The 15782-nt window shown below is 35.9% G+C and overlaps 1 protein-coding gene across 3 annotated transcripts in view; it reads right to left on the bottom strand.

Annotated features, from left to right (window-relative positions):
* Positions 1-15782, bottom strand: part of LOC148956245 (ATP-dependent RNA helicase with zinc finger domain-like) — a 126018-nt gene that overhangs the window by 16434 nt on the left and 93802 nt on the right. For all 3 annotated transcript variants that reach the window (XM_089094714.1, XM_089094698.1, XM_089094707.1), the window contains one exon: positions 5708-5896. In XM_089094714.1, the coding sequence (XP_088950840.1) occupies positions 5708-5896 (189 nt within the window). The remainder of the gene's footprint in view (positions 1-5707; positions 5897-15782) is intronic.

The raw sequence follows: 15782 nt of genomic DNA, 5'->3' as shown, positions 1-15782 counted from the left end.
AATACTTCGACAAGGAGTTCCGCCAAGTCGTCTTCAGTGCAAAAAAAAAAAAAAAAAAAAAAAAAAAAAAAAAACAACTTCCGATGTGAATCTAACAAGATCAGAATAGACACCGAATAAAAAAAAAAAACAGCCAGAAGTAAATGAAAGAAAAATCGCCAATTGGATTGAATAAGTATCCGTTGCCTGGCAATAGACTTTCTGCAACTTCGATATTCATTAGGTATGCGAACAGGTTGTCTTAAATTAGACTGGGCGACAATATTGATTGGGTCTTTTGAAATTAAGTTGTTATTAAATTGGGCTTAAGGAAATTTCTCCGGTGTCTCTATTTATAGCCAAATTCCTGTTTATATATTTTTTGATCTCAATTACCTCTTTAAAAGATTGTGGTAGGCCATTTACAGTAGATATTAAAGTTGTCTCCTCAAAAAGAACCTAATGTGTAGGATTTTCAAAGATACGCAGGGCCAAGGGGGAATCAAAGTTGTCATTTTTATTTTCGAATCTGAGGGACTTATCTATTAAAATTTTGTGTTCATGCAAAAGTTCGCCAAGTTGTTGATGGGTCCTACCTATGTAAAATTTCCCACATGAACACGGGACTCTGTAGATACCACTACCCAGTATGGGATCAGTTTTATCTTTCCCTGAGCTGAAAAAAATGTTCAACTTTTTGTTCAGTTTTGAAAGAACCAGAGATTATGTTTTTTTTTAACTTTTTCCAAGTTTATCGCTGAGTTTTGAGATGTATGGTAAAGTGCTAAAAGTTTTGTTCTCAATTGCCGGAGCGGGACGGGCTCCCTATTTTCTTATTTTATATTTTTTAATCGTCTATCTATGATATCTTCAATAAGGTTTATTGGGCAGCTACTGATTAACAGAACCAGATGGCCACTGCACCATGATAGAGAGCTGTTCAAAGTCTCATTTTAAAAATATTTTTTATAACGAAGAGCTTTCTATGAAACCAACTTGATAATGCCATCATAAAGACCCATATACCACCCAAAATTGCATTTGGGTTGTTTTTCTATTTTTCAATGAGAATACTTAAAAACGCCTTTTTCGATGAAAAGACTCCAAAAAAAAAGGAATTTTTCTAAATCTAGGCGGTAGGGGGCAAAACGCCCCCCTCAATTGTCACCAATAGAACTAGCACGGAGGCAACACTGTAGAGAGATGTTTTGAGAGACATGCCAACTTAAACCTATGTTTGATGACCTATTTGAGCAAAAAATCGTGTTAACTTCATTAGTTTCTTCGCCAAAGTTGAAAAAAAAACAATCAATTTATAAGGTTTATTGTCAATACTTTAAAAACCTAAAAATAGACGAAAATAACTTAAAAGATAAAGTTTATCGAGTGGTGTTTGCTGGTGTTACACTCTGATGGTTTTACAAACAAACAAAACTACTGCTTATCAAGTTGGTGGACTGTGATGAAAAAATTGAGAGCCATGGCTAATTGGAGAAAAAGCCAAGTTAATTATTAATTACCACTCAAAGAGGCTGGGTTGGATTTTGATCCATACAAGATAAAATTAGGATGCAACCCCCAACTTCCTATAAAGTTTGGTTGAGATCCGACATTCCATGATGATAGATTTTCAGACGAAAAGGATATGGGAAGGTCGACCTCCTTCTCTGAAGAGGTCGAATTGGGTCCCGATCATAGGCAGCGCAATAGCACAGCATAAGTAAAGAACGAAGTGGGCACATTGTATTATTTTTTTTTCTTGGTTTTAGACCAGGCCACTTCGTATCGAAGGATTTGTCATAAAAACTTTGGAAAGGGCTCATTCGATTGGAAATTGTAAGGGCTTGTGCCTATTTTAATAGTCAAAAGTGATTGGAGGGCAGCTAACACCCCTCTCCCACCCACCATTTCCCCGAACACATCCAATCAAAATGTTGATATAGCCATTTTGTTCGACGTAGTTGAAAGTTCTGGAAAGTAGGTCTTTGAGGATGACACCCCCACCCTACAGCCCTCAAAGCAACGGTTGTAAGTTATACTCCGCGGCCATATAAGGTTTTTTTTTATAGAAAGGGTTGTCGCAGACACTTCAAAAAGGGCTAATTCGATTGGAAATTGAAAGGGCAGGTACCCTTTTTAATATTCGAAAGTGATTGGCGGGCAAATAGCCCCCCCCCACGCCCATCATTCCCCCAAACACACCCAATGCCCTTTTTAATAGTAGAAAGTTATTGGAGGGCAACTAACCCCCCTTTCACGCCCAAAATTTCTTCATACACACCCAATCAAAACTTTGAGATAACCATTAGTTGAAGATTCTGGAAAGTAGGTTTTTGAGGATTACAACCCCCACATCCCTCAGGGCTAGGGTTGTAAGTTATGCCCTGGGGGCATATAAGGTTATTATAGAAAGCTTTGTCGAAGGAGCTTCAAAAGAGGCTCATTTGATTGTAAATTCAAAGAACTAGTGCCCTTTTTAATGGTCAAAAGTGATTGGAGGGCAACTAACCCCCCTCTCACTCCCACCATTCCCCAGACCCATCCAATAAAAATTTTGAAATAGAAATTTTGTTCAACGTAGTTAAAACGTCCAGAAATTATTTCTTTGAGGATGACAAACCCCCCACTGCCCATAGGGCAAAGGTTGTAGATTATGGTCTGGGGGCATATTAGTTTTTTTTTTTATAGAAAGCATTGTCGTAGAAACTTCAAAAATGGCTCATTGAATTTGGAACTGAGAGGGCTAGTGCTCTTATTAATAGTAAAAAGCAATCAGAGGGCGAATGCCCCCCCCCCACACCCATGATTTCCACAAACACTTCCTATCAACATTTTGATATAGCCCTTTTGTTGAACGTAGTCGAAAGGTCTGGAAATTATGTGTTTGAGTATGACACCCCTCCCCCCAAAGCCCTCAGGGCTAAATTTATTATTTATGCCCGGGGGCATATAAGGTTTTTATAGAAAGCGTTGTTGTAAAAACTTCAAAAACGGTCTCATTCGATTAGATATTGAGATTGCCATTGCCCTTTTTTAATAGTCGAAAGTAATCGAAGGGAATCACCCCTCCCCCCTTGCTCATCATTTCCCCAATCACTTCCAATCACCATTTTGATATGGTTATTTTGTTCAACGCAGTTGAAAGATCTGGAAATTATGTCTTTGAGGATGACACCCCCCTCCATAGCCCTCAGAATAAGGATTGTAAATTATGTCCTTGGGGCACATGAGGTTTTTATAGAAAGTGTTGTCGTAGAAGCTTCCAAAAGGGCCCATTCGATTGGAAATTGAGAGGAATCGTGCCTTTTTTACTAGTCGAAAATGATCAGAGGGCAAATGACCCCCACCCCCCATCATTTCCCCATACACTTTCAATCAAAACTTGAGATAGTCATTTTGTTCAACGTATTTGAAAGGTCTGGAAATTATGTTTTTGAGGATAACATATCCCTCCATCCCTCAGGGCAAGGGTTTTAAGTTATGCCCTGGGTGTACATAAGGTTTTTATAGAAAGCGTGGTCATATAAAATTCGAAGGGGGCTCATTGGATTGGTAATCAGACGCTCTAGTGCTATTTTCAAGAGTGAAAGTGATCAGAAAGCAGATACAAACCACCAGAGCCTGAAGGCGAGGATTGTAAGTTATGCCCCTGAGACATATAAGGTTCTTATGGAAGGGATGGTTGTATAAGCTTTAGAGGTGGCTCATTTGGTTGAAAATGGAACTTCTAGTTCCCTTTTAAGAGTCAATAGTGATGAAGGACAAGTAGCACCCCACCCAACTACCCCTTTTTTCACCAAACGCATATTATTTAATTTGTGCGTGGGCAAGTTTTTTTAAAATACTCCAAAGAAAATATAACAATGCTTCCCGTGTTGGCCCCCCCCCCCCAGAGTCCTGGGGCCCGGGGGGTAAGTTTTTTTTTTTTAAAATTCTTTTAAGTGTTTTCACTTTTATAACTTTAAGAAATCAAAAATTAATTGAGATCTTAAGGAATAAATATCAGCATATGTACATTGAACTGACAATGCAGATTCATTTGAATTTTTCCAGTAAAGTACAAATTATATTCTGGCTTTTAGAAAGCATAGGGGTTTTGAACCCTACTCACATTAATTTCTGCTCGTTTTGAGTTTGACTCTGATATTTATTAATACTGATTGTGGTAGTTGTATGCTTGGTAGATTATTTGATTCTATTTTTGTTCATTTTTGGTTTAATTGAGTTCTTTACTTTTTTTTGAAAACTTATTTTGTGCAAAAAGTTTTTTTTTATAATTAATTTACTAAAAGCACAACAGGGACACTAGCTTTGATATCACAAATTTGGTTAAAATTTGGCATTCCCTGCCGGTAGACATGAAAATGACAAGATTCTGGATAATTCCTCCTCTCCCGACCAGTTAATCAGATCGAAGCTGAACTTTTTTCAGTATACTTCAGTCCTTAAGCTTTAAATGCATATAAAATGTCTGTAAAATCGATCAAAATAAAAAAAATAATCATAAAATGCGAAAATCATGAAAATGGTGTATCCAAATTAACTTTTCCAAAATTATTTCCTAAAAATCTAGATGAGACGCAGAATTCTCGATTTCGGGCCCCTAAAAAATAATGAGACGTTCTAAAACAATTCAAAAGAAGGAGAAAAAAACGCAACACCATAAGGATTTCCACATAAGAGATGAAAACAGGTGAATAAAAAAGAAAAAGATAAATTTGAGTGGAACCTGTCATTAAAAATCAAACTGTATTCAAGATCTAGGTTGGATATGTCACCCATACATAGAGTTCACAAAAACAAATTTCGTTATTCATTCTGGCATCCTGTGTACGACCTCTTACAGGTTTGAGGCTACCCAAGAAAAAAAGCTTCTTTTTTAAACAAAGGAAAACATAGTGAGGGCCAGAGTTCCCACCTGATAAAACAAAAAATCCCTAGATTTTTGTGATTTTTTATTTAGGGAATATAAAAATGACTAAAAATAGTGATCAATCACTAGGGGTAATGAAAGGACTTCAAATAGGCTCTTCAAGACAGAAACCTTCTCTTCATTTAGTATAGAAAAAATACCCCGACAGCAAACGTATGGAAGTCATAACCTTACGGGGTATTGATTGGCAATAGCTGATTTAATTGGGGTCTGTCAAGTCTATACATAATAAATCTGGAGAAAGATAGAAAAGTGCGCTACCTCAAAAACTTGATGTTACAGTAAAGAATTTTGAGTTTCAAAATCAAATTTCAAAACATTGACGCTGAAAATATTAACGGATTACGGGAAAATCACTAAAATAGTGAAATTGTAATCATATTTTTTTTTTTTTTTTTTTGGTGTTATGGTCCTTAACAAGTTATCTTCTAGGATCTTTATTGTTATTGATGTTATGTTTTATTTTTATTCGAATAAATTGAATTGAATTTCATAAAACTGTATGATATTTCTCAGACTGGGTGCCAAATGCCCCATCTTCACCAGATCTTCTACAATTACCTGACTTTCTGCTCCGCTTTAGTACATACCACATTTTCGAGTCCTCAAGTTTTACATATTTTGTCAAATTTTGGCAAATTTTGTTTGCGTTAAAAAAAGAATGAATAAAATGATCATGTGAATGGCTGAAAATAGGAAAGGTTATTATGAATCACTATTTCTTACATGTTTTATACTCCTTCTCGAACAAAAAACATTTAGGCGTAAAAAAATGTCACTAAAGAAGTAACTCACACATCATAGTAAGATCTGTTTGCAAAGGGGCGCCAAGTCCGTCCTGGAACAAAAATAGGGGCAAGAGGATTTAAACCATAAAGAATCTGGAGATCAACAGCATCCAATTCGAAGCGAAGCCAATGACTTTGCATCCCAAAGAAAGAGCAATTCCTTTCACAAGTATGTATGTATTTTTCCCATAGTTTCCTACAAAACAAAGGAGATAAGTGAGACTTCAGGTCAACAGCGCATTCAGAATTTTTTTTTTTTGGGGGGGGGGGGTACAAAAAACTTTAAAAACCGCATCAATTGTTTATATGCATTTTTGTTACGTGTTTACGAGTCAGACAAAAATTTCGGGGATCGAGCCCCGTACTCCCCCCCCTGGAATCGAACTTGATTTGGGTATTATTCCAATAACTGCTCCTGTCTGCTAAAAAAGAGGCAATCAGACAGATTGCCCTGGAATTGGATATTAGGGCAAAAAAGAGAACTCTTTCAAGTAGAAATTAAAAAGGGGATAACAAATATTTTGAGTAGAAGTATTTTCTCCTAATAACTACTGGCCATGGGCGCCCATAAGCTGAATTCCAGGGGGGGGGGCAAACTACGTCTAATTGCTACTTTTAATGCTATATAATAGAAATATCAGAACAAAAATATAAAAATAAGGCAGCATCATTCAGCCAGGGGGGCAAGAGCCCCCCCCCCCTGCCCCCCCATATGGGCGCCCATGCTACTGGCTCTGCGGGCTTTGCACGTCAAAATTCCTCCTTTTCTAATTAAATTAATCTTGAAGATAAAATTCGATTCATCCCCAAGATGACTAACATAAAAGAAACTAACGATTCTCAATTTTTCAAATAGTTACCGTTTACAAGAAGTCAGATTTTTCAGGAAAGTAAAAATAAAGTTTGGGAAGGTCCCAGAAGCGGTTTAGGGGGCACTTGCCCTGGGCGCAGAAATATTTGGGGCACAAATTTTTAAATAAATAATCTAACGGTTAAAATCATTTTGTACTTTTTGAAATTTATTATTATTAAAATAAATAAGAGACCGCAGTTATAAATGAAAACAATTAAACTAAAATAACTAATAGTAATTACCAAAAGAATTAAATTAAAATAACTAATAATACTTAAATTAACTAAATAACAAATTAGTAAATAATTGAACAATAAACTATTAATTAATTAATGGATTGAATATTATTTTGTCAATAAACGAAGATTTTGTAATAAATTTGGGCTGAAAATTTTGTGGGAGACAGGGGGGGGGTGCTAATCAAGATTTTGCCCTGGGCACATAAGAGGCCAGAACTGCCATTGGAGAGTTCTGGTATTTTTTCTATCAGGGCAGGTACTAATTTGATCGTAATTAGTTTTGTGATGGTAGATTTCCACCCTTCGTAAACAGAAGTCCTTGTGAACGTTTCTTTCTTTTGCTTGGAGAGCAGAAATATTTAATTTGAAAATAAGCCAATATCACATTAGAATGAAACATCATAGTTTTTTTTGTGTACGAAATTGAAAACGTATTTCCTGTCCTGAATTTCAATTAAAGCAATAAGGTAAAAAAAGGAGAAAAAAAAAATATACAGGGAATCAAGTTCAACCCTAAAAACCTAATGTCATACTTCCATTTTGCGTTTGACGGGAAAAGGCCAAATACATCAGCCAACTGAAAACCCCAGTTTTCCTGACTGTAAAAAAAAAAACGAACTTTTATTGGCTGATTAACTTTCCGTTGTATTGGACGCATTTTTCAGATAGTGAGAACCAGCATTACTAAAAAAAAACTTTATGGAATGCTTTGAGGTATTCCAGAACTAAGTTAAAAAGTAACTTATAGGTAACACCATTACCGTGTCACATAAGGCTTATAACTGACATTTTGAATAAAAATTCCTTTATGCATAGTATTACTCTTACGCCTACTTTTAATAGGGGTTGATGCTTCCCTGTCTACATCAGACCTTGTCAAAATAGAGGTTTTTTCTCAAATTGCGTTTATTGCATATTTCCACCTCTGATGCAAAGTTGGACACCTGACAATTAAAAAAATATATATAAAATAATATATACCTAAATTATAAGTAATGCCATTGCCGTTTCAGCACTAGCGGATCCAGAGGGGACGGGAGGGGACCCTGGGCCCCCATGAGTTTTTCTGGTGCCCTCTTATCCTGTTTTTTTCTTTTTTTTTTACTCTTTTTTTAGAATAAATTTGTCAATTTGGTCAATTATTGGCACGTTTGTCACACTGGGCCCCCCAAGATTTTACTCATTGGCTCCCTTGTCACATTGGGCCTCCCCCAAGATTTTGCTCTAGATCCACCCCTGCGCTTCAGTCAAAGGTCACAACTTCCAGATCAGTCAAAAGAGGTAATTTTTATCAAGAGAACTTTTCTCAAGTCAATTATGAAATGTAGCAAAAAATGACGCTATTGGAACCAGAAAAACTATACAAACGATAGTAAGATATGGTAGCAAAAATAATAAGAATATAATTTGTTAATTTAGGGTTAATGTAAAGGGGAACTTGCAATTGATTCAAAAGTTTATTATTTTTAAAAGCTATTTTTTTCCTCTTTGAAACTAAAAACTTAATAATTATGACAAATCTATAAAAATAGTAGAGCGATAACACTGTTGTCTGACAAGGTTAAAATTATGCCCTTTTAGCAACATTTTTATTTCAAGCCTTTTTATTCTCTTCCTAAAAGATGAACCCAAAATCTTGTAATTTCTTTATTGGCTTAATAGATTTGAATAAAACCAGGCAATATATTCTTGAGTACTTCTTGCATTAAAAAAAACTATGATCTAACTATTTTGATGACTAACTGAATCTATTTTTAAACTGAAAACATTTGCTGTTACAGCAAAAAAAAAAAAACGAGAAAATAAACCACTACAACTCCAATCATCAATAACTCAAAAATATGTTTTTTTGTTTTTAATAGTTTCATTTTTGTAAAGTTTGCCCGATGTCTAAAACATAATAAAGTGGCAGTTTCATTTCACTTTAATTCTAATGGAAGCCACAGGGTATCCATGTTTTCTTGCTCGAATCTTATCTTTTGTTAAATTTTCCATAATGACTCCAAATAAAAAAAAAAAAAAAATGTGCCTTATTCCAATTACAGAGTTAGAAATAAAGAATGAAATTGAAAAGTTAACAATCAAAAGGGACTGCTTTTTAGGAGAAGCTTATTAACTTAATTAAGAAATTCTATGGGAGACTCTTAGCCTCAGGGCGTTTAAAACTTTAAACTACTGGAAAGTTCTCAATCCAAGCCCAGATGAAAAATATCAACTCATTTCTCGTCAATAAAGAAAGACATTTTTAAGAGAGCCCCCAGAATTCTTCACTAGGTTTTATTCTTTTCGGCTGAAGGCAAAAAGGAAAACACAAGACATTCGATGAAAAAAAGAACAAAAATCCCTTTTTCCAAAGTTGCAGAGTCAGAGTTCTAGTAAGTTTTTGCTGAATGGAGTCGGAGTCGGTATATTGAAAATGTCTGGAGTCGAAGTTTGTCATAACTTATAACATCCAGATTAATTAAGCTTTAAAACGTAGATTTGGAGTCGGAGTTTTAGTAGGGATTTTTGCTGAATGGAGTCGGAGTCGGTATATTCAAAATGTCTGGAGTCGAAGTTTGTTATAACTTATAACATCTAGTTAAATGAAGCTTTAAAACAGGGCTGTGGAGCTGGAATCTGAGTTTTAGGGATTTTGCTCAATATAGTCGGAGTGGATATATTGAAAATGTATGGAGTCGAAGTCTGCTATAACTTATAACATCTAGCTAAATGAAGCTTTAAAACAGGGCTAAGGAGTCGGAGTCTGAATTTTAGGGATTTTTGCTGAATGAAGTCGGAGTCAGTATATTGAAAATGTCTGGAGTCGAAGCCGGTTATAACTTATAACATCTAGTTAAATGAAGCTTTAAAACAGGGCTGTGGAGCTGGAATCTGAGTTTTAGGGATTTTGCTCAATATAGTCGGAGTCGATATATTGAAAATGTATGGAGTCGAAGTCTGCTATAACTTATAACATCTAGCTAAATGAAGCTTTAAAACAGGGCTAAGGAGTCGGAGTCTGAATTTTAGGGATTTTTGCTGAATGAAGTCGGAGTCAGTATATTGAAAATGTCTGGAGTCGAAGCCGATTATAACTTATAACATCTAGTTAAATCATTGTTGGTCTGGTTAGAGCAGTGTTGGGCGATATCTTAATTAAACGATATATCGATATTTTTATTTTCGATATTCGATATATCGATTTCGATATTCCTGATCAATTTTTTGCTCAGATTAACTTTAGGGCTTGTCAAAATTTAATAAAAAAATTTGCAAATAAAGAATATTTTGTACATTTTAATTTAAATTTTAATTGCACATTACTTAACTTTTCAATAAATAAATAAACTTCCACTACATGAATGAACATTACAAAAAATCTAATTTGGAATTACTTGGGCTCAGGATAAAGAAAACTAAACTACTTGTTTATTTTTCGCTATTCAAATCAGCAACATGTCAATATTTTCCGCTGCCTTTCAGTGATCAAATACTTTTTTTTAACTGAAAGCAAGGAGCAACATTAAAACTTATAGGAACAGAAATTTTCTCGTATTTAAGGGGGATAACCCCTCCTCAATACCTCGTTCTTCACGCCAAAGTTTTTTTTTTGTATTTTAAAAATCTCCTGACTCTAAATAAACGGCTCTTGTGTTTCAAGATTTGTTCTTAAATAGTTGGGACAAAAAGTTAAAATTGGCATAAAGAGCGACGTATTGAGGAGGATCCACCCTCATACACGGGGTAATTTCTGTTCGTTTTAACATTGCTCCTTATTTTTTGTTGAAAAAATTTGTTTATTTCATTTAACTTCTGATGTTTTCCAAATAATGCTGGAAGATTCACCTTTTTCTCTCCATGGAAAATCTACCGAAGGAAATTTTTCCTTGGAAAGTTTCTCCCGCGTAAGATCCCCCTTCCCCCAGAAAATTCTGTCCTTGCTAAAAATCCCTCATAAAAATAACTTCTTGGAGCAATTCCACCTGGAAAATTGTTTTTAACCTACTTTGTTTTTAAAAAAAGACTTGTTTTTCTTTTAATTTTAATGGTTTTTCAAATTATGCCATAAATCCTCCCTCCGTGGAAAATTTTTCCTGGAAATCCTCCCCCCCCAATGTCTCAATGGAAGTTTATTCTGCGTAAAATTCCCCTCTGGAGATTTTCTCCCCCTCGCTCCGTGGAAAATCCTCCCTCCGTGGAAAATTTTTCCTGGAAATTCTCCTGACCCAATGTCTCAATGGAAGTTTCTTCTGCGTAAAATTCCCCCATGGAGATTTTCTCCAGCGGAAAATTAACACCCCAACGAAAACATCCCACAGACAACTATAACTCCTTTGAAAATTTTACCTGGGCTATTTCCCTGGAATTTCTTCAAATATAAAATTAAATAGGCGAAGAGAAAGTAAATCAAATAAAATGAATTTCCTGTAAGAATTCTCGTAAATACCCTTAATTATACGATATATCGATATTTTTATTTTCGATAATCGATATATCAATTTCGATATTTCTGATCAATTTTTTGCTCAGATTAACTTTAGGGCTTGGCAAAATTTAATAACAATATTTACAAATAAAGAATATTTTGTGCATTTTAATTTTAATTTTAGTTGCACACTACTTAAATTTTCAATAAATAAGTAAACTACCACTACATGAATGAACATTACAAAAACTCTAATTTGGAATTACTTGGGCTCAGGGTAAAGAAAAATAAACTTCTTGTTTATTTTTCGCTATTCAAATCAGCAACATGTCAATATTTTCCGCTGCCTTTCACTGATCAAATACTTTTTTTAACTGAAAGGAAGGAGCAACATTAAAACTTATAAGAACAGAAATTTTCCCGTATATAAGGAGGATAACCCCTCCTCGATACCTCGCTCTTCACGCCAAAGTTTCTTTTTGTATTTTAAAAATCTCCTGGCTCTAATTAAACGGCTCTTGTGTTTCAAGATTTGTTCCAAAATAGTTGGGACAAAAAGTTAAAATTGGCATAAAGAGCGACGTATTGAGGAGGATCCACCCTCATACACGGGGTAATTTCTGTTCGTTTTAACATTGCTCCTTATTTTTTGTTGAAAAAATTTGTTTATTTCATTTAACTTCTGATCGTTTTTCAAATAATGCTGGAAGATCCACCCTTTTCTCTCCATGGAAAATCTACCGAAGGAAATTTTTCCTTGGAAAGTTTCTCCTGCGTAAGATCCGCCTTCCCCCAGACAATTCCATCCCTGCTAAAAATCCCCCATAAAAATAAATTCTTGCAGCAGTTCCACCTGGAAAATTGTTTTTAACCTACTTTGTTTGAAAAACAGACTTGTTTTTCTTTTAAGTTTAATGGTTTTTCAAATTATGCCATAAATCCTCCCTCCGTGGATAATTTTTCCTGGAAATTCTCCCCACCCAATGTCTCAATGGAAGTTTTTTCTTCGTAAAATTCCCACATGAAAATTTTCTCCAGCGGAAAATTACAACCCCTACGAAAACATCCCCCAGACCACTATAACTCCTTTGAAAATTTTACCTGGGCTATTTCAGTGAAATATCTTCAAATATACAATTAAATTAGCGAATAGAAAGTAAATCAAATAAAATGAATTTCCTATGAGAATTCTCGTAAATACCCCCCGCGTATAGTTTTCCTTTGAAAGTCCATCCCCAGAAACGTCTCTCTTACGGAAAATTATCCCCTTGGAAAATCCCCTTACACAAAAATCACCCGCCCCCAAAAATTTTTCAATAACAAATACCATGTGTAAATACTGGACAAATTTCATAACTTACAACCCTTTCCCCAGGAACTTACAGGGCCATGTCATCCCCAGAGACATGATTACTTGACTTTTCAACTATATTGATCAAAATGGCTATCTCAAAATATTGCTCGGGTGATTTTGGGGAAAAGGTGCGAGGGCAGGAAAGGAAATCTAGTTGTCCTCCGATCGTTTTGGTCACAAAATGGGAGCTAGAACTGTAATTTCCGTTTGAGCAAGCCCTCTCCTGATCTAATTTGACCAGGGGTTCGATATGATCACCCTGGCAAAAAAAAAAAAAAAAAAAAAAAAAAAAAAAAAAAAAAACAACAGAACCAATAAACACGCATCCTTCATCTTTCTTCTGGCAAAAATTACAAAATTTCACATTTTTGCACATGGAAGCTAGAAACCCTTACAGTATAATTTTCTGATAAGCCGAATCTGATGGCGCCATTTTTATTAAGATGTTTTGACATTTTAGGGGCGTTCCCACTCCGTCTAAAAACAATTTTTATATAAACTTTCATACAAATTCTCTGAGGCTCTTAGCTTTTGATGGGTACATGAAACTTGAATTTTATATATCTGGAGTCGGCATAAAAAGCCAATTCATTTGATTTATCTATTGTTATCAAGCTTCCGTGTTTTAGAGTTTCGGTTGTTATTGGGCTGAGTTGCTTCTTACTAACAGATTGTTACCACTAACTATTTGATTAACTGATCAGGCTTGGAATCCATTTTCAGAAAGGACATTGGTGGCGGACATGGACAATAATTTTATGAAAAGTTCGTATAGGTATTGCTGAGACCCATTTTACAACACTTCCACGATTTAAGTGGATCAATTTTTCTTGGAACAAAAGACTCCATACTGAAAATCTGGAGAGCTATGATAGATGCAGCTTCCGATGGAGCTTTCCTTGCAATGACTACTGAAATTCCGTCATGTGCTCCCCACAAACTGGCTGGATTCTGTAGTGGCGTAAAGGTATTTCTGAGACCCATATTACAAGACTTGCACGATTTAAGTGGATCAGTCTTCTTTGGAACTAAAGACTCCCTACTGAAAATCCGGAGAGCCATGATAGATGCAGCTTCCGATGAAGCTTTCCTTGCAATGACACTGAAAATCCGTCATGCGCTCCCCACAAACTGGCTGGATTCTGTAGTGGCGTACAGATATTTCTGAGACCCATATTACAAGACTTGCACGATTTATGCGGATCAGTCTACTTTGGAACTAAAGACTCCCTACTGAAAATCCGGAGAGCCATGATAGATGCAGCTGTCGATGAAGCTTTCTTTGCATTGACTACTGAAATTCTGTCATGTGCTCCCCACAAACTGGCTGGATTCTCTAGTGGCGTATAGGTGTTTCTGAAACCCATATCACAAGACATGTACGATTTAAGTGATTCAGTCTTCTTTGGAACTAAAGACTCCCTACTGAAAATCCGGGGAGCCATGATAGATGCAGCTGCCGATGAAGCTTTCTTTGCATTGACTACTGAAATTCCGTCATGTGCTCTCCACAAACTGGCTGGATTCTGTAATGGCGTATAGGTATTTCTGAGACCCATATTACAAGACTTGCACGATTTAAGTGGATCAGTCTTCTTTGGAACTAAAGACTCCCTACTGAAATTCCGGAGAGCCATGATAGATGCAGCTGCCGATGAAGCTTTCTTTGCATTGACTACTGAAACTCCGTCATGTGCTGCCCAGAAACTAGCTGGATTCTGTAGGTGCTGAATCACACGGACTGTGACGGCACTTGCATATGTTGATACAGATTCCACTAAGGTTCAATCCATGTCTCATGCTATTTTACTCTCAAGTTGGAGATGATCATCATAGTTAATACACAATTTCTTGAAACGTGAATTGAGACATGTGGCAATCGTGACCTGACCTGGAGTGTGATCTGAGCAAGGCCTATAAGCTTAGAAGATATTTTATGTAGCCAAGACTTTTGGAGGTTCAAAGCAACATTTGATAGTCCACCCATAATAAAGGTAGTTTAAGAACAGGCCTTTGTCAACTTATGGATACAGTTGTGCATGCTGTGTATCAGCATATATGAGTCAGTAGATTGAATACATTATTCTTCTTCTCGGCCATTTGCGAAATAGATTTCTATGTTTGATATTTTCTGCTGGACGTTCGCCAGTAGATACCAGAAAAAGCCAAAATAATATCGTTTTCGATATCTAATATAGTCCAACACTAGTCTGGAGTCGAAGTCGGTTATAACCTACAACATCTAGTTAAATGAAGCCTTAGAACAGGACTGTGGAGTTGGAGTCTGAGTTTTAGGGATTTTTGCTGAATAGAGTCGGAGTCGGTTTACTGAATAAGTCTAGAGTCGAAGTCGGTTATAACTTATAGCATCTAGATAAATGAAGCTTTAAAACATGGCTGTGGAGTCGGAGTTTTAGGGATTTTTGCTGAATGTAGTTGGAGTCGGTATATTGAACATGTCTGGAGTCGATGTCTGTAATAACTTATAACATCTAGTTAAATGAAGCTTTAAAATAGGGCTTAGATAATTTTGGAGACCACACTGCCTTTCCATGACGATAAATAAAAGTTCAAATAAGGCTGTGGGCTGTGGAGTCGGAGTATGAGTTTTAGGGATTTTTGCTGAATGGGTTCGGAATCGGTATATTGAGAATGTCTGGAGTCGAAGTCGGTTATAACTTATAACATCTAGTTAAATGAAGCTTTAAAACAGGGTTGTGGAGTCGGAGTCGGTATACTGAAAATGTCTGGAGTCGAAGTCGGTTATAACTTATAACATCTGGTTAAATGAAGCTTTAAAACAGGGCTGTGGAATCGGAGTTTTAGGTATTTCTGCTGAATGGAGTTGGAGTCGGCGTTGGTATATTGGAAATGTCTGGAGTCGGAGTCGGTCATAACTTATAACCGACTCCACAGCCCCGCTTTTTTACACAGGACCAGAACCTCCAAAAGAGTTTTTTCAAGGTTCTGGTCCTGCGTGATCCCATCCATCGATGATACGGTACATGATAATCGATATCGATAGTTTAAGCTATCGAAACTAAAATATGGCGCGTTTAGCGGATTTAAAAGTTTCATTTGCGGAACAAAATATTACAAGTACATGTTGTACAAGTACATTTTTTCTAATCAAAGATGACTGTCAATTATTTTCATTTTTATTTATTGTCAATTATTATATTACTTATTATATAAAAAATGATGCTACTGCAGAAGAAAAGCGATACA

Source organism: Artemia sp. Qi Xiang Cuo, chromosome 1 (genome assembly GCF_049724085.1).
Source record: "Artemia sp. Qi Xiang Cuo chromosome 1, ASM4972408v1, whole genome shotgun sequence".
Classification (NCBI taxonomy): Eukaryota; Metazoa; Arthropoda; class Branchiopoda; order Anostraca; family Artemiidae; genus Artemia; species Artemia sp. Qi Xiang Cuo.
This window is presented reverse-complemented; position numbering and strand designations above follow the sequence as displayed.